Here is a 23623-nt window from a genome sequence, read left to right as displayed (position 1 = left end):
CCCACATCAATGTCAGAGAGCTGAGAGCAGTGCACATACCATGCCAGACTTTCTGAGCCCACCTAACAGGGAGATGTGTTTCAGTTATGATAGACAATGCCACAGCGATGTTTTATATCAACAAACGGGGGTGCATGCTCCTCTCCCCTGTGCCAGGAAGCCCTCATGCTGTGGGACTTGTGAGTAGAGCATTCGATACACCTGCAAGCTTGTTGGCAGACTACCTCAGGAGGTCGTTCCAAGGCCGCAAGTGATCCCTACGCCTGGATGTTGTGCGCTCCATCTTCCAGTGGTGGGGCTTCCCCCAGGTAGACCTCTTTGCCACATGACTCAACAGTGTCAGCAGTTCTGCTCCTTCTGGAATCACAGTCCGGGCTCCATAGCGGATGCTTTCCTATTACAATGGGGCGATCATCTCCTATACGCATTCCTGCCCATCCCTCTCATTCACAAGGTGCTCCTCAAGATACGGAGGGAAGAAGCTTCGGTGATATTGATAGCTCCAGCCTGGCCCCGCCAACACTGGTACACATCCCTCCTCAAGTTGTCTGTGGAAGTCCCAGTCACCTTGCCGCTCTTCCTGGACTTAGTAACTCAGGATCACGGTCGCCTCCAGCACCCAAACCTCAAGTTGTTGCACCTCACAGCGTGGAAGCTCCATGGCTGAACCCAATGGAGCTTACCTGCTCAGACAAGTCCTCCTTGACAGTAGAAAACCCTCCACTAGGGCTACCTACCTTGCCAAGTGGAAGAGATTTTCAGTCTGGATGGCACAGCATCATTCTTCCCCGACACTCACCACTATACCGCTTATATTGGACTACCTCCTCCACCTCAAACAGCAGGGCCTGTCCATGTCATCAATAAGAGTTCACCTGGCTGCCATTTCAGCCTTTTATGTTCAGCCAATTGATAGACTTCATGGGAGTTCTGCTTGACTCAGGTTCAGTGAAAGCTTTCCTGCCAGAGGACAGGTTCCAGTCCCTGCAGTTGATAGTGTCTGACCACAGAGTGTACATGTTTGGGCTTCCTTGGTCATAGGTCTGTATGTGTGACGTCCCTTGCCAGACATTGCCTGCAGCATCTAAATTGCTGGCTGACGACAGTCTGCTCTCTGTCCAAACACCTAATGACGGAATAAGTCTCAGTCCCACCATATATCCTGCATGAACTTCAGAGGTGGCTAGATTTGCTGAAAAAGGGGGTCTGTCCCCTCCATGATGATGACACTGGTGACAGATTTGTCAGGGACAAGGTGGGGAGCCCACTTACACTACCTGCAAATGCTAGGCTTGTGGTCCCAGGATGATCTCAAGCACCACACAAACTTTTTTGAAGCAAGAGCCATCAGACTGGCTTGGATAGCATTCCCACCGGTCCTCCAAAATGCCACAGTGTAGGTCCTGATGGACAACGCTTGGATAGCATTCCCACCGGTCCTCCAAAATGCCACAGTGTAGGTCCTGATGGACAACGCTTCGGCAATGAGTATATAAACAAGCAGAGGGGCACTTGATCATCTCCACTGTACCTAGAGGTGACTGAGTTCTGGGAGTGGTGTCATCAGCATGGAAATGGACTGCATGGAGGTGGCCCGTTAACTTTACTTTACCTAGAATGGTCCCTTGAAATATGTGTTAACTACTTATGATAAACAATGTGTCCCACCATATATATAGCTGTGACACTCTGTGTACAGAATCCAAGACCTGAAGAATAGGTCAGTGTAAGTTCAAAAGCTTGTCTCTCTCACCAATGGAAGTTGGTCCAATAAAAGATATTATCTCATCCACCGTGTCTCTCTAATATCTGGGGACTGACATGACTACAGCTACACTGCAAGTACAAGAGACTCATTATTGCTCTGTATTTATATCCTGTAGATCAGCAAAGGAAATCTTAGAATCCAGCCTGTTCGACGCTCAGCAGCAGGTGTCTCAGCTGGAGGTCGCGAGGGGTCAGCTGGAAATCAACGTTCAAACAGTCACCCAGGCCAAAGAGGTGATACAAGGTAAGAGGCTGAGAAGCACAGCCCACCAGAGATGTCCCTTCCGTGGATGGGGCAAAGGGGCCACTGGGGAGTGAGAGATGGACATGGCTCTCTCCCTGTCTGGGACAGAGAAGGCTCTGGCATGGTGCAGCTGAGCCCTTAATAGCTCAAGGAAGTGAGAGGGGTTCAGACTCTTGCCATGTCTCCTCTTCTGCAGGAGAAGTGAAGTGCCTTCGTTGTGAGCTGGAAACAGAGAGGTCCACAATGGAGCAGGAGCGGGAGGATATGGCACAGCAGCTCTCACGGACAGAGCAGCAATATCAAGATACTCTTAGCCTTCGGCAAGCTGCGTACGAGGAGGAAATGAACAAGCTCCTGCAAGAGCTGGTAGGTGGTAGGATGGCCATCATCAAAGGGCAAAGCCAGTGGGTTTTAATGGTTAAGAGCCCCTGGACCCATTTTAATGTTTTCATGAATGTTTATTGCTCTCCTCAGACACTGTACTGACCATCCATGTACAATGTTTGCTACTGCAGCCTTGTATGATTTACTAACAAAACCTTGTATGCTGGATTCCACTTCACTGCAAGACAGCTAGGACACTCCAACGCTCTAACCCTTTGTTTTGTCCCTTTGAAGTGCATGTGCTTCATGTACAGACTTTCTGCCAATACATGGCTATGTTCATACAATTACTTTGTGATCATGACTGCGGTGGTGACAAAAAATAGAAGGCTACTAAGTACAGTAAGAATAAGAGTGTCAATGCCTGTTAATTTCTAATAGGAATTGGGCATCCAGATCCCTCAGACAGTTTTGAAAATCCTTTGTTACATAATCCATTCTATAAAAGAAAAATAGAAGTATATCCTCTACAGCAGATATTTGCAGTGGGCCATTTTTAAGCAATCCATAGACTATGATGTGTATGCACACAACATTCATGAAATAATGAACAAATCTGGGAAAACTTTAACCTGTTTGCAGATGCTCCTCAAGCAGAAGAGGGTGATGTTTGTGGAATAAATGTTATGAATAATTTACCAGCTGTAAACCAAAGTTGCTGTTTAATATGGGTTTGTCAATTCACCAATAGTGCACTGCATGGCTGCGTGTACAGCTGTGTATGATGATGGTGTTCCTAAAGTTTGGTTTGCAGACCTGTGCCGGTCCATGTGGATCCTGGGCTGCTTGCATCATAGAGTCAATCAAGTGAAACAAGACAGTCTCTCAGTATGTGTTGCTCTTCAAGTAGAGCTCCCTCTCATGCCTTTGCTTGTTTGGGCGATTGCCCTGGAGGTGAAGTTTGTTATCAAGTCTCATTCTTTGTTGGGTGTTCAAGGGGAATATAATTGTGAACAATTTGCTGACAATACCACAGTGGAGGGAGAAGAAACATAATGGTGTCAAAGGTGAGCTTCAATGAGTCCTGAAGAGATTAGACTGAGGGCAACAGGAAACAAAAGCATGAAGTTCCGACAAAGTGCTGAACTGCTGAGTTAACCCAGGCTCTTACTCACATGTTGTCCCTAACCCACCTCCTAGCTGAAAACTCAGACTTCTCACCCAAGCTTGATAGTGCTTACTGCCTGGTCTGGCTGACCCATCCTGGGTTGTAGGCTTAAGCCCGGGTGTCACTTTGACTCAGGTTGGTAACATATCCACTTTACAGTGAGGACACAGGCTAAACTTCTCAAGTGCAGATAGTCCTCTAGAGTCTTCCCACAATTCTCCCAGTGTGCCCGGGATTGTCAGGTTCTCCCACAATTCACTGGGAAAGAATTAGAGCAGTTCAGCGAGGTGCAGCACAGAGAACCATAGGATGTGCTGCCAGAAATCTTAGCCTCTCACATGGGTGAGTGCAGCACCACTGTGGACACAGCAACTCTCATATGGCTCTGCAGCGTGACTGCTCACACCTGAATTAGGCCAACGCAGGTACTGATCTCCCGAGTTAACTCTGCAGTACGGATGTGCTCAGAGAAAGGAAATAACTAGGTCCCTACCAAATTCACAGTCCATTTTGGTCAATTTCGTGGTCATGGGATTTTAAAAATCATAAATTTTATGATTTCAGATATTTAAATCTGAAATTTCACGGTGTTCTAACTGTAGGGGTCCTGACCCAAAAGGGGGTAGTGGGGGCATTGCAAGGTTATTATAGGGGAGTCGTGGTATTGCCACCCTTACTTCTGCGCCTCTGCTGGTGGCAGTATTGCCTTCAAAGCTGGGTGGCCGGAGAGTGGCATCTGCTGGCCGGGAGCCCTACTCTGAAGGCAGCACCACCGCCAGCAGCAGCATAGAAGTAAGGATGGTGTGGTATTGTCACCCTTACTTCTGTGCTGCTGCCTTCAGAGCTGGGCCCTCAGCCAGCAGCCGTCACTCTCCGACCACCCATTACCACTCTTACTTCTGTGCCGCTGCCTTCAGAGCTGGGCCCTCAGCCAGCAGCTGTCACTCTCCGACCACCCATTACCACCCTTACTTCTGTGCTGCTGCCTTCAGAGCTGGGCCCTCAGCCAGCAGCCATCACTCTCCGACCACCCATTACAACCCTTACTTCTGTGCTGCTGCTGACAGTGCTGCCTTCAGAGCTGGGAGCCTGGCCAGCAGCCACTGCTTCCCAGACACCCAGCTCTGAAAGCAGCGCAGAAGTAAGGGTGGCAATACCACGATCGCGCTACAATAACCTTGTAATCCCCACATCCTGCAACCTCCTTTTGGATCGGGACCCCCAGTTTGAGAAACACAGCCGGTCTCCCCTGTGAAATCTGTATGGCATAGGGTTGTAGTATAAAAAAGACCAGATTTCACAGCGGAGATCAGATTTCGTGGTCCGTGACGCGTTTTTCATAGCTGTAAATTTGGTTGGGCCCTAGAAATAACCAACCCAGTTACACACAGGGGAGATGTAAGTAAAGCTGTACCTCAGTACCTTGGAGAGAGTTTATTGTCTCACCTTAACCCTGTCCTAATGTGACTTGTCATGTGATCAAATACAGTTTGTTTATTTTTTGTATTGCAGTTTATTTATCCAGTGCTTGAGGAGCAATGCTGTGTGGGATCAGGATTGGGCATTGGAAGGAGAAATTGCTCAGTGTAGACACCCAGGCACAGTAGGGCAGGATGAACTGGACACATAAAACTCTTTACACAGCCCCTGCACCCACAAACAGATGGTGACTGTTCCCAGTGGCTCAGTTACCTGAAATTAGTCAGCAATTGGTATATGTGAAGAGGGATTTCATGCATGCTGTTTGTGGCTACTGTTGCTTTATGGTTTGCTACTAGTAACAGGCTGCATACAATGGCTAGTTGTGGATGCCTGATTAAGTCACTCCTCTGGTCGAGGCAGCATAGGGAGCACATAGCCAGTGACAGTGGCTGGCTGGTGATAGGCATGAGTACCCTTCCTCCTCAACTCCGTGCTTGGGGCCAGGCAGCAGTGGTTGAAAGTGGCTGCTGCAGGTGTGCAAAGGCTCCTTTCTCAGGCTCTTCCGAGCTGCTGCTATTATGTGACCTGCCATGGGGCACCACATCCAACCCCAAGTTCAGGATGGCCCTGGGACTGGCTCTGCAATCAACTATGTTCAGAAGGGGTGGGTGAACCCCATGCAAGGCCTGACAGCCAGGGGTTGAAATTCTGCCCAGGCTCACAGATTGATATGAAACAGCCACCTGAGGCTCTGGCACATTGCAACGGGTTGCCCAGTGGGTGTAATAATGCAGAAGTCAGGAGAAGCCTGAGAAGAGCTACAGGAAGCCTGCTCCTTTCCTGCTGGACTTTGGCTGAGGGAGGCCATGGAGTAGCTCCAGACTGTCTGGCCCAGCCTGAGTCATGGGGGGGTGGGGGTCTCCTCATTCTGTATGCAGTTTACACTTATTGTGCGTTAATAAAAATGTTGAATTAAGCTCTGGGATAATAGGAAATAAGGGTAGAAGCAAATGCTGGGGATGGTGATGTGGAAAATCCTACAGGAACAGAGGGAGAGAATCCTCACAGGAGGGAGGCTCAGCAGGTGGAGGGGAGGTGGCGTGCTGTTTCCCCTCCAAGGTCACTAGGAGTCCCCTTGGAAAATAACTGCTTCTATCCCTACCCACAGCACTGCCAGTAATGTGTATGCTGCTGATGCTTCATGTTGGTGGAGGGAAATCTGACCTGGTCCTTTGGCTGGTGCCACATCAGCAAGCTGTGATATGAGGAGGTGGCCTAAGTCTGAAGGACCTAATGGCTCTTTTTCTGATTGTTAGAAGAGTGAGCAGGAATTGCACCGCGCAGAGCTGAAAGAGGTGTCGGAGCTCTCAGCCCAAGAGAGAGCAGAGACAGAAGGTGCTTATGAGAAGAAGCTGTTGGAGCTGAGGCAGGAGGCTGCTACTATGGAATCTCAGAAAGAAGAGGAGCGAGCTAGGGCTGAAAATGCCAGGCAAGAGGTAAAGGTTTGGGAGGGAAACTTGTTCATTTAAACAGCAGACATCTTTTGTCTCCTGACTAGTGAAGTTTCCCATAATACAGGTGTCTATGCAGAAGTAAGAGGCCTCTTGAAGGTGATAAAATATCTTCTCTTTTGCATAGGAAATTAGGATTTACTAAACCAGATCAGGCAATTGCCCATGAAAGTCTGATGCATAGTTGATACTGTAAAGGAAGATGAAATTTCCACAGCTGGGCAATCGTGCAGCGCAGAGTAGAGAGTGGGGGAAATCTTCCCTGAACTGCCTATGTTTAAGGCTCCATGTTTGTCACGGAGGCTGTCAGGGTTCCCTCCCACTCTGAACTCTGGGGTACAGATGTGGGGACCCGCATGAAAAACCCCCTAAGCTTATATTTTGCCAGTGTAAGTTAAAATTTCCCCAAGGCACAAATTCCTTTCCTTGTCCTTGGACGGTATTGCTGCCACCACCAAGTGATTTATACAAAAATTCAGGGAAGGGTCACGTGGAGTCCCTATCCCCCCAAAATGGTCAGGGGGAGGGATAGCTCAGTGGTTTAAGCATTGGCTTGCTAAGCCCAGGGTTGTGAGTTCAATCCTAGAGGGGGCCATTTAGGGATCTGGGGCAAAAGTTGGGGATTGGTCCTGCTTTGAGCAGGGGGTTGGACTAGATGACCTCCTGAGGTCCCTTCCAACCCTGATATTCTATGAAAATATCCCCCTTTACTCCCTTTCCTGAGGAGGCTTGAGAATAATATACCAACCAATTGGTTAGCAATGTGAGCACAGATAAAACCTTTTATCATTAGGACACTAAAATCAATCAGGTTCTTAAAAAAAGAACTTTATTATAAAGAAAAAAGTAAAAGAATGACACCTTCAAAATCAGGATGGAAGGTACCTTTACAGGGTAATAAAAAGATGTAAAACACAGAGGACTCCTCTCTGGACGCAGCTTCACAGTTACAAAAACAGGATTAAACTACCTTTTTAGCATAGGGAAAATTCACAAGCCACAAGAAAAGATAACCTAACACATTTCCTTGCCTGATTTACAATTTTTGTAATTTTAGATGGTTCATTTCAGGTATGTTTTCAGGAGATGTTGTACCTGCCAGGTCTCTCTCTCCGTCCGGAAAGGGAACAAACAAAGAGAGCCACAAACAAAACCTCCCCACCGCCAGATTTGAAAGTATCTTCTTTCCTCATTGGTCCTTCTTTAGGTGATTTGAGCTACTTAACCCCTTACAGGTAAAGTGATTCAGTACAGCTGAAGGGCTTGGCCAGATTATACCCTCAAGTATGAGACCCCTTCCCTCCTTGGGATCTCAATTTAGTCCTGGAAATTCTGATGGGACTCTTTCACAATTTGCTCTCTCCTCTACGTCTCCATGAAGTTGGCATTTCTAATAGCGATCACCTCAGCCAGAAGGATTGGTGAGTTGAGAGCTCTGAGACTAGAACCCACCCCCCATACAGTTTTTTATAAGGATAAAGTTTATCTCTGGACTCACCCAAAGTTTCTTACAAAAGTAGTCTCTTGGTTTCACGTTAACCAAGCTATCTATTTGCCCACATATTTCCAAAACCCCATCACCAGAGGCATTGGATGTGAGAAGGGCTCTAGCTTTCTATCTGGAGCATACTAGAGTGTTCAGATCCTCTACACAACTTTTTGTGGCAGTAGCTGACAGAATTCAGGGCAGTCCAGTTTCCTCTCAGAGAATTTCCTCCTGGATCTCTTCCTCCATCCATTATGTTATCAACTGACTAACACAACCCCACTATCTCGAGTAAAGGTGCATTCTGCTAGACAGAACACAAGCAGCTTCTGCAACTTTCCTGGTTCAAGTACCCATTATTGACATTTGTAAAGCAGTGACTTTGTCATCAGACTACACCTTCCCTTCTCGTTACTCCATTTCCCGTCAGTCCAGAGATGATTTCAGTTTCAGATGGGTGGTCTTACAATCACTGTTCAGATAGACTCTGAACCCTCTCCATAGTTGATTTGTGTCACCTACAGTGGAACTGACATGTGCAATCACTCAAAGAAGAAGAAACTGTTACCTACCTTTCTGTAAGTGTTGTTCTTCAAGATGTGTTGCACATGTCAGTTCCACAACCCACCTCCTCCCACTCTGTATCAGAGTCAAACCAGTATGAAGGAACTGAGGGGAGTTGGGGGCAGCTCCATGCTCTTATACCAGTACACAGCAGCGCAAAGTGACAGAGGGCACTCAAGCCACAGGTACCACCGAGGGGGAAAAATACCTCTGACATCTGTGCATGAGGCATCGCCTACAGTGGCATAGCCATGTGCAACACATTTTGAAGAACAGTTACAGAAAGGTAGGTATCTATTTCTTCCTTATCCTCCTTATAGAGGAAGATGTCAGAAAACAGGAACAGATTTGAGGGTCGGAATATCTGCCCCCTTTTAAGGCATGGAGCCAGAAGGTAAATCAGGAGCTGGAATGCTGTCAGTGGAGGGTAAAGAGCAAGTGCTGAGAGCTTACTTTGTGGTTAAATAAGGGTTTTTGATTTCAAAAGGGCTGACTTTCAAAAATTAAGGAAATTAGTTAGGGAAGTGGATTGGACTGAAGAACTTATGGATCTAAAGGCAGAGGAGGCCTGGGATTACTTTAAGTCAAAGCTGCAGAAGCTATTGAAAGCCTGCATCCCAAGAAAGGGGGAAAAATTCATAGGCAGGAGTTGTAGACCAAGCTGGATGAGCAAGCATCTCAGAGAAGTGATTAAGAAAAAGCAGAAAGTATACAGGGAGTGGAAGATGGGAGGGATCAGCAAGGAAAGCTACCTTATTGAGGTCAGAACATGTAGAGATAAAGTGAGAGAGGCTAAAAGTCAAGTAGAGTTGGACCTTGCAAAGGGAATTAAAACCAATAGTAAAAGGTTCTATAGCCATATAATTAAGAGGAAAACAAGGAAAGAAGAAGTGGGACCGCTAAACACTGAGGATGGAGTGGAGGTTAAGGATAATTTAGGCATGGCCCAATACCTAAACAAATACTTTGCCTCAGTCTTTAATAAGGCTAATGAGGATCTTAGGGATAATGGTAGCATGACAAATGGGAATGAGAATATGGAGGTAGATATTACCATATCTGAGGTAGAAGCAAAACTCGAACAGCTTAATGGGACTAAATTGGGGGGCCCAGATAATCTTCATCCAAGAATATTAAAGGAATTGGCACATGAAATTTCAAGCCCATTAGCAAGAATTTTTAATGAATCTGTAAACTCAAGGGTTGTACCGTATGACTGGAGAATTACTAACATAGTTCCTATTTTTACGAAAGGGAAAAAAAGTGATCCAGGTAACTACAGGCCTGTTAGTTTGACATCTGTAGTATGCAAGGTCTTGGAAAAAATTTTGAAGGAGAAAGTAGTTAAGGACATTGAGGTCAATGGTAAATGGGACAAAATACAACATGGTTTTACAAAAGGTAGATCGTGCCAAACCAACCTGATCTCCTTCTTTGAGAAAGTAACAGATTTTTTAGACAAAGGAAACACAGTGGATCTAATTTACCTAGATTTCAGTAAGGCATTTGATAGGGTGCCACATGGGGAATTATTAGTTAAATTGGAAAAGGTGGGGATCAATATGAAAATTGAAAGGTGGATAAGGAATTGGTTAAAAGGGAGACTACAGCAGGTCATACTGAAAGGTGAACTGTCAGGCTGGAGGGAGATTACCAGTGGAGTTCCTCAGGGATCGGTTTTGGGACCAATCTTATTTAATTTTTTTATTACTGACCTCAGCACAAAAAGTGGGAGTGTGCTAATAAAGTTTGTGGATGATACAAAGCTGGGAGGTATTGCCAATTTAGAGAAGGACCGGGATATCATACAGGAGGATCTGGATGACCTTGTAAACTGGAGTAATAGTAATAGGATGAAAGTTAATAGTGAGAAGTGTAAGGTCATGCATTTAGGTATTAATAAGAATTTTAGTTATAAGCTGAGGATGCATCAATTAGAAGTAACGGAGGAAGAGAAGGACCTTGGAGTATTGGTTGATCATAGGATGACTATGAGCCGCCAATGTGATATGGCCATGAAAAAAGCTAATGCGGTCTTGGGATGCATCAGGCGAGGTGTTTCCAGTAGAGAGAAGGAGGTGTTAGTACCGTTATACAAGGCACTGGTGAGACCTCACCTGGAATACTGTGTGCAGTTCTGGTCTCCCATGTTTAAGAAGGATGAATTCAAACTGGAACAGGTACAGAGAAGGGCTACTAGGATGATCCGAGGAATGGAAAACCTGTCTTATGAAAGGAGACTCAAGGAGCTTGGCTTGTTTAGCCTAACCAAAAGAAGGTTGAGGGGAGATATGATTGCTCTCTATAAATATATCAGAGGGATAAATACCGGAGAGGGAGAGGAATTATTTAAGCTCAGTACCAATGTGGACACAAGAACAAATGGATATAAACTGGCCATCAGGAAGTTTAGACTTGAAATTAGACGAAGGTTTCTAACCATCAGAGGAGTGAAGTTCTGGAATAGCCTTCCAAGGGAAGCAGTGGGGGCAAAAGACCTATCTGGCCTCAAGATTAAACTCAATAAGTTTATGGAGGAGATGGTATGATGGGATAACATGATTTTGGCAATTAATTGATCTTTAAATATTAATGGTAAATAGGCCCAATGGCCTGTGATGGGATATTAGATGGGGTGGGATCTGAGTTACTACAGAGAATTCTTTTTTGGGTATCTGGCTGGTGAATCTTGCCCATATGCTCAGGGTTCATCTGATCGCCATATTTGGGGTCGGGAAGGAATTTTCCTCCAGGGCAGATTGGAAGAGGCCCTGGAGCTTTTTCGCCTTCCTCTCTAGCATGGGGCACAGGTCACTTGCTGGAGGATTCTCTGCTCCTTGAAGTCTTTAAACCACGATTTGAGGACTTCAATAGCTCAGACATAGGTGAGGTTTATCGCAGGAGTGGGTGGGTGAGATTCTGTGGCCTGCATTGTGCAGAAGGTCAGACTAGATGATCATAATGGTCCCTTCTGACCTTAATAATATCTGTGAAACTGAAAAGTGACCAGTATATACTCCTGTTTTCCTATTTGTATGTGATATGTCGCTTGGAGACTGGGCTATTGCACAGTGGCCAATTTAGGGAGCTATCCTGGAGGACTGTTGTGTAGCTTCAGACTGTCATATATTTAATAAGCTCCCAGGAGTCAAGTCGATCAGGAGAGAAGGCCAAACACTTTATTAGCCTCATGAGTCTTCAATTCAATCAGTCTGCATAGTCTTCTGAAAAGTATCTACCACACACTGGGCATGCTCAGAGGTTTAACACCAATTTTAGCATAGTCACTCCCATACCAGTAATTTTATACTCCTCCTTTCATCTCCCTCTTTAGCTCCTTCCGTTCATCTCAGGTAGCACTCTTTTTTTATTGGAAATAACACATAGCACAGGTCCATGGATTTTGAAATAACTTTCAGAATAATTTAATTAGTCTTTGCTCCCAAATTTTCAGACATAGATGCCTCAAGTTGACCACCCTGGGGTGGGATTTTCAAAAGCCCCTAAGTCAAAATTAATGGGATACATGACTTAGGAGTGTGTAGGTGCTTTTGAAATTCATTGTTAGGATATAGATATTCAGGCCTGTCAGTAAAGGCCTGTACTCTAAGAATTTAGGTGTATTCTTATCACTTAGCTAGTTCTAGAGGTATAAAAGAAAGAATCAAAATCACTGTCTGCCGGTGTAAGGTCCTTCTCTTACTGTGACAGTCTGAGGCCCTGTTCTTAGGCTAAGACCTTTGGCTAAGCAACAGAGGCAGCCATAAGCTGGGAAGCGAACGGTCACATCCTCACATTGCAAACTAGTCACATTGAAAGAAGGTGCTATTTGGCTGTTAGGAATACAATCCTGTCCTGATAATGCCCATCGCCTCCAGAGAAAGGGAAGTGCCTAGAAGATGTAAAAGGAAACTTAGTTTGATAGCATCCTGTCTGGCAAGAACTCACTTATCAACAGCTGGGATGTGAAATCCTCACTTCTGTATTGTTTTGTCATTATAGTTCCCACTTTGCTATTGTTTGTCTGTATAATCTCTGTCTGGTTCTGTGATTGTTCCTGTCTGCTGTATAATTAATTTTGCTGGGTATAAACTAATTAAGATGGTGGGATATAATTGGTTACATAATCATGTTACAATATGTTAGGATTGGTTAGTTAAATTTCAGGAAAATGATTGGTTAAGGTTTGGCTAAGCAGAACTCAAGTTTTACTATATAGTCTGCAGTCAATCAGGAAGTGAGGGGGTGGGTGTGTGGGTGGGGGAGATGGGAACAGGGAATGGGGGTAAGGAAATTGGAATCATGTTTTACTAAAGGGGGAAATGGGAACAGGGAATGGGGGTAAGGAAATCATGTTTGGCTAAGGGCAGGAATGGGAACAAGGACTCTGTGGTGTCAGAGCTGGGAAGGAGGACACTAAGGAAGGAAACTGGAATCATGCTTGCTGGAAGTTCACCCCAATAAACATCGAATTGTTTGCACCTTTGGACTTCGGGTATTGTTGCTCTCTGTTCATGCGAGAAGGACCAGGGAAGTAAGTGGGTGAAGGAATAAGTCCCTTAACATTCATGTATAGGCACCAAAGGTCATTGAGCTCCTGTAGTGCCCATTGACATAAATAGGAGCTACACGTGCTCAGCATCTCTGAAAATCAGGCCACTTATTGAGACGGCTAATTTTAGGCCTCTAAGTTTGAAAATGATGGTCCTTATATATTATTTCAGACCTGTATGTATAGCTGCTAACATGATTCACTCCATACTGATTATGCTTTGGCATCAGCCCAGTGTTACTTGGAGTTTTCAGTCTTTGTGATGCTATTGTCTTCTATATAGGGTTTTGTACCACACTTATCTCTGTGATATCTGAATACCTTCCAGTAGTGCATTAAGCAATGTGACTATACATCTGTCGCTTGTTGTTTGTTCTCTCATCCTCTCTCTGAGAGAGAATTGTGTGCAGTGGAGTGTCTTGTTTTGGTAGGTGTGGGTTTGTGTGGTTTTTTTATGCTGGTGTCTGTAATGATTCTGCTCACATGGAGGTAGACTTTCTCATTTCTTTTAAAAAGAAAAGAAGTACTTGTGGCACCTTAGAGACTAACAAATTTATTTGAGCATAAGCTTTCGTGAGCTACAGCTCACTTCATCGGATGCATTCAGTGGAAAATACAGTGGGGAGATTTTATGTACACAGAGAACATGGAACAATGGGTGTTACCATACACGCTGTAATGAGAGTGATCACTTAAGGTGAGCTATTACCAGCAGGAGAGCAGGGGGGAAAAACCTTTTGTAGTGATAATCAAGGTGAGCCATTTCCAGCAGTTGACAAGAACATCTGAGGAACATTGGGGGGCGAGGGGGGAATACATATGGGGAAATAGTTTTACTTTGTGTAATGACCCATCCACTCCCAGTCTTTATTCAAGCCTATTCTTTTACGTAGAGACTGTCCAGTTTGATCAATGTACATGGCAGAGAGGCATTGCTGGCACATGACGACATATATCACATTGGTAGATGCGCAGGTGGACGAGCCTCTGATAGTGTGGCCGATGTGATTAGGCCCTGTGATGGTGTCCCCTGAATAGATATGTGGACACAGTTGGCAATGGGCTTTGTTGCAAGGATAGGTTCCTGGGTTAGTGGTTCTGTTGTGTGGTGTGTGGTTGCTGGTGAGTATTTGCTTCAGGTTGGGGGGCTGTCTGTAAGCAAGGACTGGCCTGTCTCCCAAGATCTGTGAGAGTGATGGGTCATCCTTCAGGATAGGTTGTAGATCCTTGATGGTGCGTTGGAGAGGTTTTAGTTGGGGGCTGAAGGTGATGGCTAGTGGCGTTCTGCTATTTTCTTTGTTGGGCCTGTCCTATAGTAGGTGACTTCTGGGTACTCTTTTGGCTCTGTCAATCTGTTTCTTCACTTCAGCAGGTGGGTATTGTAGTTTTAAGAATGCTTGATAGAGATCTTGTAGGTGTTTGTCTCTGTCTGAGGGGTTGGAGCAAATGCGGTTGTATCGTAGAGCTTGGCTGTAGACAGTGGATCGTGTGGTGTGGTCTGGATGAAAGCTGGAGGCATGTAGGTAGGAATAGCGGTCAGTAGGTTTCCGGTATAGGGTGGTGTTTATGTGACCATCGCTTATTAGCACTGTAGTGTCCAGGAAGTGGATCTTTGGCTGGCAGCAGATGGTGCAGAAGGACTGCAAGCCATCCACATCTCTTGGCTGCTCGGCAGAAGATGGTACAATAGGACTGCTAGCCATCCATATTTCCTGCCTGCCCAGCAAAAGATGGTACAATAGGACTGCTAGCCATCCATATTTCCTGCCTGCTCCCCATAAGATGGTACAATAGGACTGCCTGCAGGACTAAAGAGAGTGACCTGGTCGAGTCACTCCTAATGTAGTCCCTGCACCCATGTCTGCCCAGGCGCTCCTGACCGACACGGCCAGGAGCACCTCGGACATGACGATAATGGCTACCAGTCCTATTGTACCGTCTGCTGCCACAAGGCAATGGGTTGGTGCTGCTGTGTAGCAATGCAGTACCGCGTCTGCCAGCACCCAGGAGACATACGGTGACAGTGAGCTGAGCGGGCTCCATGCTTGCCGTGGTATGGCGTCTGCACAGGTAAATCCAGGAAGTTTTTGGAAAATGTAGGGGACAATTTCCTGGTGCAAGTGCTGGAGGAACCAACTAGGGGCAGAGCTCTTCTTGACCTGCTGCTCACAAACCAGGAAGAATTAGTAGGGGAAGCTAAAGTGGACGGGAACCTGGGAGGCAGTGACCATGAGACGGTCGAGTTCAGGATCCTGACACAGGGAAGAAAGGAGAGCAACAGAATACAGACCCTGGACTTCAGAAAAGCAGACTTTGACTCCCTCAGGGAACTGATGGGCAGGATCCCCTGGGAGAATAACATGAGGGGGAAAGGAGTCCAGGAGAGCTGGCTGTATTTTAAAGAATCCTTAGTGAGGTTACAGGGACAAACCATCCCGATGTGTAGAAAGAATAGTAAATATGGCAGGCGACCAGCTTGGCTTAACAGTGAAATCCTTGCTGAACCTGAACACAAAAAAGAAGCTTACAAGAAGTGGAAGATTGGACAAATGATCAGGGAAGAGTATAAAAATATTGCTTGGGCATGCAGGAGTGAAATCAGGAAGGCCAAATCACACCTGGAGTTGCAGCTAGCAAGAGATGTTAAGAGTAACAAGAAGGGTTTCTTCAGGTATGTTAGCAACAAGAAGAAAGTCAAGGAAAGTGTGGGCCCCTTACTGAATGAGAGAGGCAACCCAGTGACAGAGGATGTGGAAAAAGCTAATGTACTCAATCCTTTTTTTGCCTCTGTCTTCACGAACAAGGTCAGCTCCCAGACTGTTGCACTGGACAGCACAGCATGGGGAGGAGGTGACCAGCCCTCTGTGGAGAAAGAAGTGGTTCGGGACTATTTAGAAAAGCTGGACATGCAAAAGTCCATGGGGCCGGATGCGCTGCATCTGAGAGTGCTAAAGGAGTTGGTGGATGTGATTGCAGAGCCATTCGCCATTTTCTTTGAAAACTCATGGCAATCGGGGGAAGTCCCGGATGATAGGAAAAAGGCTAAAGTAGTGCCCATCTTTAAAAAAGGGAAGAAGGAGAATCCTGGGAACTACAGGCCAGTCAGCCTCACCTCAGTCCCTGGAAAAATCATGGAGCAGGTCCTCAAGGAATCAATTCTGAAGCACTTACAGGAGAGGAAAGTGTTCAGGAACAGTCAGCATGGATTCACTAAGGGCAAGTTATGCCTGACTAATCTAATTGCCTTCTATGATGAGATAACTGGCTCTGTGGATGAGGGGAAAGTGGTGGACGTGTTGTTCCTTGACTTTAGCAAAGCTTTTGACACAGTCTCCCACAGTATTCTTGCCAGCAAGTTAAAGAAGTATGGGCTGGATGAATGGACTATAAGGTGGCCAGAAAGTTGGCTAGATTGTCAGGCTCAACGGGTAGTGATCAATGACTCCATGTCTAGTTGGCAGCCGGTATGAAGTGGAGTGCCCCAAGGGTCGGTCCTGGGGCCGGTTTTGTTCAATATCTTCATAAATGATCTGGAGGATGGTGTGGATTGCACCCTCAGCAAGTTTGCAGATGACACTAAACTGGGAGGGGAGGTAGATACGCTGGAGGCTAGGGATAGGATACAGAGGGCCCTAGACAAATTAGAGGATTGGGGCAAAAGAAATTTGATGAGGTTGAACAAGGACAAGTGCAGAGCCCTGCACTTAGCATGGAAGAATCCAATGCACCGCTACAGACTAGGGACCGAATGGCTATGCAGCAGTTCTGCAGAAAAGGACCTAGGGGTTACAGTGGACGAGAAGCTGGATATGAGTCAACAGTGTGCCCTTGTTGGCAAGAAGGCCAATGGCATTTTGGGATGTATAAGTAGGGGCATTGCCAGCAGATCGAGGGACGTGATCATTCCCCTCTATTCGACATTGGTGAGACCTCATCTGGAGTACTGTGTCCAGTTTTGGGCCCCACACTACAAGAAGGATGTGGAAAAATTGTAAAGAGTCCAGCGGAGGGCAAGGAAAATGATTAGGGGACTGGAACACATGAGTTATGAGGAGAGGCTGAGGGAACTGGGATTGTTTAGTCTGCGGAAGAGAAGAATGAGGGGGGATTTGATAGCTGCTTTCAACTACCTGAAAGCGGGTTCCAAAGAGGATGGATCTAGACTGTTCTTAGTGGTAGCTGATGACAGAACAAGGAGTAATGGTCTCAAGTTGCAGTGGGGGAGGTTTAGGTTGGATATTAGAAAAAACTTTTTCACTAGGAGGGTGGTGAAACACTGGAACGTGTTACCTAGGGAGGTGGTGGAATCTCCTTCCTTAGATATTTTTAAGGTCAGGCTTGACAAATCCCTGGCTGGGATGATTTAATTGGGGTTTGGTCCTGCTTTGAGCAGGGGGTTGGACTAGATGACCTCCTGAGGTCCCTTCCAACCCTGATATTCTATGATTCACCCCCTTTCCTGGGGAAGGCTTGATAAAAATCCTCACCAATTTGCATCAGTGAACAGAGACCCAAACCCTTGGATCTTAAGAACTATGAAAAAGCAATCAGGTTCTTAAAAGAAGAATTTTAATTGAAGAAAAAAGTAAAAGAATCACCTCTGTAAAATCAGCATGGTAAATACCTTATAGGGTATTCAGAGTAATCAGATTCAAAACATAGAGAATCCCTCTAGGCAAAACCTTAAGTTACAAAAAGACACAAAAACAGGAATATCCATTCCATTCAGCACAGCTTATTTTCTCCGCCATTTAAACAAACAGAATCTAACGCATAACTAGCTAGATTACTTACTAAGTTCTAAGACTCCATTCCTTTCTGTTCCTGGCAAAAGCATGACACAGACACACACAGAGCCTTTGTTTTTCCCCCCCTCCAGCTTTGAAAGTATCTTGTCTCCTCATTGGTCATTTTGGTCAGGTGCCAGCGAGGTTATCCTGGCTTCTTAACCCTTTACAGGTGAAAGGGTTTTTCCTCTGGCCAGGAGGGATTTTAAAGGTGTTTACCCTTCCCTTTATATTTATGACAATGAGGTAGATGGCGGAGTCTGGTTTCTTGGGCACATGTCCTGACTTTTGTTGCTGCTTTTCTGACAGCACTGAAGAAGTGCTCGTATGCTTTCTTTCTCAGACTGCATGAAGTAGGAATGCACACAGGCCTGCACCAGTAATGTCGGTGAAGGCTGGCTAATGAGCTGTACAGGGGTCCACTTGCATCTGAGATGTTTGTTCTGTTACTGGGATCTGCAACAGCTCAGATTTTGGGGGATTAAAAGTCTTTCCTTAACTTGCAGTTTTCCTCAGTTCAACCATTTGTGTTTTAAGAATTCATTATTCTTTAAGGCTCTTTCCCTGAAGTTATTGAGCCATGTTTACAACCTTGAGTGCAGCTAGATGAAGTTTTTAGTTGTGGATTTCCATAACTTTTTGTAAACCATTTCAAAGAATTGCCCTGGGATGTTTTCCTACATGGAAGTTGTCCATTCCTGTTCCACTTGCTGTCCATGTGCTGCATTTCTTAAGTATGCAAAATTCACCTGCCAGATCCTCCCCACAGTAGGGGCCCTTATTGTGTGCCACCCAAAGCCCTGCTCTTCTGTCTGAGTTCCTGGGCACAGCAATATCCCTACAATGCACTGGCAAGCATCAGAGTGACTGCACCAGATCTCAGAGATGAAAATGTGCTCATGACACCTCAGAGATTTCCCAAGCCCTACTGGATATTTTCATTTAGCCACCTACTCTTTCCAAGAGAGCCAAAGATTCCTGTCCTCTTTAGACCGTGACACTCTGCTACTGCAACCCAGTGTGCACAAACAAGAGCTGCTGCTGGCTGCGTGGGAAGAACTGAGGAGCATAGCTGCAGGCTGGGGGTGCCCTCACTGAAGATGGTCCAGCAGAGTCAGGCAGATGTTTGCGCTGACCTAAGGCAATTGGGAGGTGCCATGTGATTTGGCACCACATAAGAGGAGACGCCCATCAATAGTGGATTTCTCTCACTGTCAGTCTCACCATAGAACCTGGGTCTCGGATGAAGTGGACACTGACTGTGGAGACAAATAGCTAGTTTATGTGGGGAGTGCTAGCCTCTGGGATTTGGCAAACTCATAATATCTGTGAAGGTTAAGCCTTCCCTCTCCCCTTTCCTCTTTGTGCAGGTGCTGCTAGAGAAAGAGAGGGAGAAGAAGTCTTTGCTGGAGGCACTGCTCCAAACACAGGAAGAATTGACAGATGCCTGTCAACAGCTGGAGCAGCTTCGCCAAGAGGTGAAGAAGCATCAGAAGGAGCAGGTAGGCTTGACCAGCAGGGAGCAGTGGAGAGGAGGGAACGGGCTGTTAGAATCCAACACATAGGACGGAAAAAAGACAGGGGTGAAAGGAGAAAGAATGGGGACAAGTCAGAGACTGGAGGGCAGTGCAGAGCTGGGAGAGAAGCACTGGGGCAGAAAAGAGGAGCCAGGAGAGGGCTGCACCTGGGCAGAAGCCTGGTAAGTAAAAGGAAAGATAGGTTAGAGGCAAAGATAGCAGCAAGGTGGGTTTTGTGCACACAACCACCCAGGCGGAGCAAAGGCAGAAAGATGTAGTTGGTGAGCGGGACTCTGGGGCACAGAAAGGATGGAGCAGGATTTGATATTTCACAGCTTTCAGTGCCTCACTCTTTGGCCTGGCTGCAGGACACCGTGGTGGGGCTGCAAGCTGAGCTCCAGGAAGCTCAGAATCAGATGGAGGCGGTGGAGAGCAGGCACCAGGAAGAGGTCAAAACCCTCAAACAGGAAATAGACGTTCTCCTTACTCAGCGAGACACCCTGCGAAACCAGGTGACTGCCCCAGGCACAGTGCAATGGAGATTCCACCCAGGAGGGGGCAGTCCCCCTGCCTGTCGCTCACCCTCAATATGATCCTCACCTTGCTACTTAGCCCTGATCCTGGCTGGGCAGAGGGGGGAGGTGGTCCCTCTGTCTGTTGCCTGGCTGCTTACCTCTGATCACAGCTGATGGGGACGGTCCCTCTCCTCTGTCACTCTGCTGCTTACTCCAATCCCATCCCGATCTTGGCTGGGAGGGACAGTCCCTCTGCCTGTCATCCTGCCATTCGCTCCTGATCCTAGCTGCACAGTAGCAGAACTCCATCTGTCCTGCTGCTGGTGCTTTTATTTCAGGGGGTGACGGGGGATTGGCTGAACAAACTACTCCACTTAGGTCTCCAAACATATGAGCAACATCAATTTGAACCTGGCACTCTGAAGATCAGATGATGCTTTAACTTGCTTGTTTGCTTTCCCCACAGGATACAGAAAGGCTATTGCATGCTTTAACCTCTGGCTTCTCTACTATTCTTCTCTCATATTTCAGGTGCAAGAGCTAGTGGTCACCAAGGATTCCTGGCAACAGATTGGCTTGGAGGCTCAGCGGCAATTGAATGAGGTGCAAAAATTATCCAATCAGAAGATACTGGAGGCTGCTCATATCCAGAAGATGCTAGAGGGGGAGAGGAGCCGACGGGAGGAGGTGGAGCGTCACAACATAGAGCTCCGGGCCACGCTTGGAGCCCTGGAGGGGGAAAAGAGCCGATGGGAGGAGGTGAAGCATCAGAACACAGAGCTCCAGGCCACGCTCGGAGTCCTGGAGGGGGAAAGGAGCCGATGGGAGGAGGTGGAGCGTCAGAACACAGAGCTCCGGGCCACGCTCAGAGCCCTGGAAGGGGAGAGGAGCCGATGGGAGGAGGCGGAGCGTCAGAACACAGAGCTCCAGGCCACGCTCAGAGCCCTGGAGGGGGAAAGGAGCCGACGGGAGGAGGTGGAGCGTCAGAACACAGAGCTCCAGGCCACGCTCAGAGCCCTGGAGGGGGAAAGGAGCCGACGGGAGGAGGTGGAGCGTCAGAACACAGAGCTCCAGGCCACGCTCGGAGTCCTGGAGGGGGAGAGGAGCCGATGGGAGGAGGTGGAGCGTCAGAATACAGAGCTCCGGGCCACGCTCAGAGCCCTGGAAGGGGAGAGGAGCCGACGGGAGGAGGTGGAGCGTCAGAACACAGAGCTCCAGGCCACGCTCAGAGCCCTGGAAGGGGAGAGGAGCCGACGGGAGGAGGTGGAGCGTCAGAACACAGAGCTCCAGGCCACGCTCAGAGCCCTGGAAGGGGAGAGGAGCCGACGGGAGGAGGTGGAGCGTCAGAACACAGAGCTCCAGGCTACGCTCAGAGCCCTGGAAGGGGAGAGGAGCCGATGGGAGGAGGTGAAGCGTCAGAATACAGAGCTCCGGGCCACGCTCAGAGCCCTGGAAGGGGAGAGGAGCCGACGGGAGGAGGTGGAGCGTCAGAATACAGAGCTCCAGGCCACACTCAGAGACCTGGAGGGGGAAAGAAGCCAACGGGAGGAGGCGGAGCGTCAGAACACAGAACTCCGGGCCATGCTCGGAGACTTGGAGGGGGAAAGAAGCCAACGGGAGGAGGCGGAGCGTCAGAACACAGAGCTCCAGGCCATGCTCAGAGATCTGGAGGGGGAGAGGAGCCGACGGGAGGAAGCGGAGTGTCAGAATACAGAGCTCCGGGCCACACTCAAAGCCCTGGACGGGGAGAGGAGCCAACGGGAGGAGGTGGAGTGTCAGAACACAGAGCTCCGGGCCATGCTCAGAAACCTAGAGGGGGAGAGGAGCCGACGGGAGGAGACGGAGCGTCAGAACACAGAGCTCCAGGCCACGCTCGCAGTCCTGGAGCGGGAAAAGAGCCAATGGGAGGAGGTGAAGCGTCAGAACACAGAGCTCCAGGCCACGCTCAGAGTCCTGGAGGGGGAAAAGAGCCAACGGGAGGAAGCAGAGCGTCAGAACACAGAGCTCCAGGCCACGCTCAGAGCCTTGGAGGGTGAAAAAGCCAGGTGGGCAGAAATCAAGTGTAATGTGGACTAGATATTTTTTTCCCCATCTTAACTGATTCCTGTTTTCAGGTCTGTGCACATGTAAGCTAATCTGGGAGCATATCCCAAAGCTCTGAGGTGTTGGTGCAATTAGGAGCCTACTGTTACATTGTCTCACTGGGGTGCCTGGCCTGCACTGTCAGTTTCCTTCTGACAGCAGTCAGCAAAGGCACTCCTTAGGGACATGGCTGCAGTTGTACTGGCTTTGCCCTGGTTTGTCTGCTGGGAGACTGCTGGATTTCTAACAGGTAAGCATGATTAGCCAATTCCTTTACCCAGCTGGTTGCCCTTAATGACAGTTCAAATGTCTAAGTGCATTGTATGGAACATCCACGGAGGTCCTGGCCGCTGTCGAAGTTTGGAGCCTCTGGCTTTGTTGGTGCTCCCAAGACTTGATCCCCTACTTCCCAATATCCTGCAGCAGCTGAGTCAATCTCCCTGAGCCTGAGTAGCTGGCACAGCTGAAGTGTTTGAGTTTTTCTCACCTGTCTCCAGCTCTGAGTCAATGAAGCATTTGGCTGCTCCCCTTAGCACACAAGAATTTTATCCCAACATATTGAGCTAACTGAGGTAGTAGGTCTCAGCTGCTTGGCCCCACCCAAGCACAAAGCTGTGGCTTCCAGTCTGACTTATCTGCTCTGGCCTCTCTCTTTCCAGCTGCATTTATTGCTGCATTTGTGTTGTATTTTTCCTTAGTTATCTCTTCTTGTGCACATGGAGAATGGGATACATAGCAGTGCTTCAAGAAGTGCCCTAGGAATGACCATACAATGCCCCTCCTGGGCACACACAACTGTCTTGGGCACAGAAAGGACTGTGATTGACTTGTGTGCAAGATAGTTATCCCACACTCTCAGAACCTGGAGGGAGTGCCAAAAAGCTCTCCTGGCTCATCTCAGAGTTTTCAGAAATCCAGCTCACAGTCCCAGAAAACCTTGGCAGTTTCAGCCTCGAGAGACTTAGAATAGTGAACCCTCTCTGGGTAATATGACTGCATCAGAATCCCCCATGGTGGTGGACTTTCATCAAGATAGGATCTGTTGCTCAGTTTCTCTTTGAATTGCCAAGTGCACCCCAATGTGTCAGATAACTTGTAACTGTGGCATCTCCAGCTATGTTGGCATTGGAGCCAAACCTGTAGCCTTGTGCTGGATGCATTCTCAGCTGGTCCCAATACCAGTTCCCCATGTGCAGTCACAGCTGCTGGCCAAGATGCAGCCAGAGCTGAAGCCTGGCCAGGCGGCTCTGACTCTTTCACACCCAGATCAGCAGAGCAATCTGCAGTGCCTCTGAGGAATGTTAGCTGGCAGTTTGTCTCTGGGCAAGGACTAATCTGTGTGAAGGATGACAGTGATTCCCCACAGGAGGATGAACCTTTGTCCAGTTTACTGAAAGAATAACTAGGGCCATTCATTCTCCTTTGACTCCTTTTCACAGGAAACCAAAGTTTGTTTTCCACCAACACCTGGAACAAGATGCTCCTATAGGTAGGGTATCTATGCCATTCCATCCTATCCTCTACCAGTTAGTGAAGCAGGTGTGGGAAAACCTTCATTTTACCTGAGTTACTTCCAGAAAAAACTCTATCATTAGTACCACCTGGAATTCAGAGTCCGATTCTGAATCTTCATAGAGGAGATCTCCAAGTAAATTGAGTGTGGATAGCAGACGGTCTTCACTGG

At 47.5% G+C, this 23623-nt stretch overlaps 1 protein-coding gene across 14 annotated transcripts in view; it reads left to right on the top strand.

Moving 5' to 3' along the window:
* CEP250 (centrosomal protein 250) overlaps positions 1-23623 on the top strand; it is a 121166-nt gene that overhangs the window by 71006 nt on the left and 26537 nt on the right. For 10 of the 14 annotated variants that reach the window (XM_073310071.1, XM_073310062.1, XM_073310065.1 and 7 more), the window contains 6 exons: positions 1884-2011; positions 2208-2377; positions 6242-6421; positions 19196-19327; positions 19711-19854; positions 20389-21902. In XM_073310071.1, the coding sequence (XP_073166172.1) occupies positions 1884-2011; positions 2208-2377; positions 6242-6421; positions 19196-19327; positions 19711-19854; positions 20389-21902 (2268 nt within the window). The remainder of the gene's footprint in view (positions 1-1883; positions 2012-2207; positions 2378-6241; positions 6422-19195; positions 19328-19710; positions 19855-20388; positions 21903-23623) is intronic. The other 4 variants (XM_073310060.1, XM_073310072.1, XM_073310068.1 and 1 more) reach the window with 4 other exon arrangements.

The sequence above is a fragment of the Lepidochelys kempii genome, chromosome 13 (assembly GCF_965140265.1).
Source record: "Lepidochelys kempii isolate rLepKem1 chromosome 13, rLepKem1.hap2, whole genome shotgun sequence".
Classification (NCBI taxonomy): Eukaryota; Metazoa; Chordata; order Testudines; family Cheloniidae; genus Lepidochelys; species Lepidochelys kempii.
This window is presented reverse-complemented; position numbering and strand designations above follow the sequence as displayed.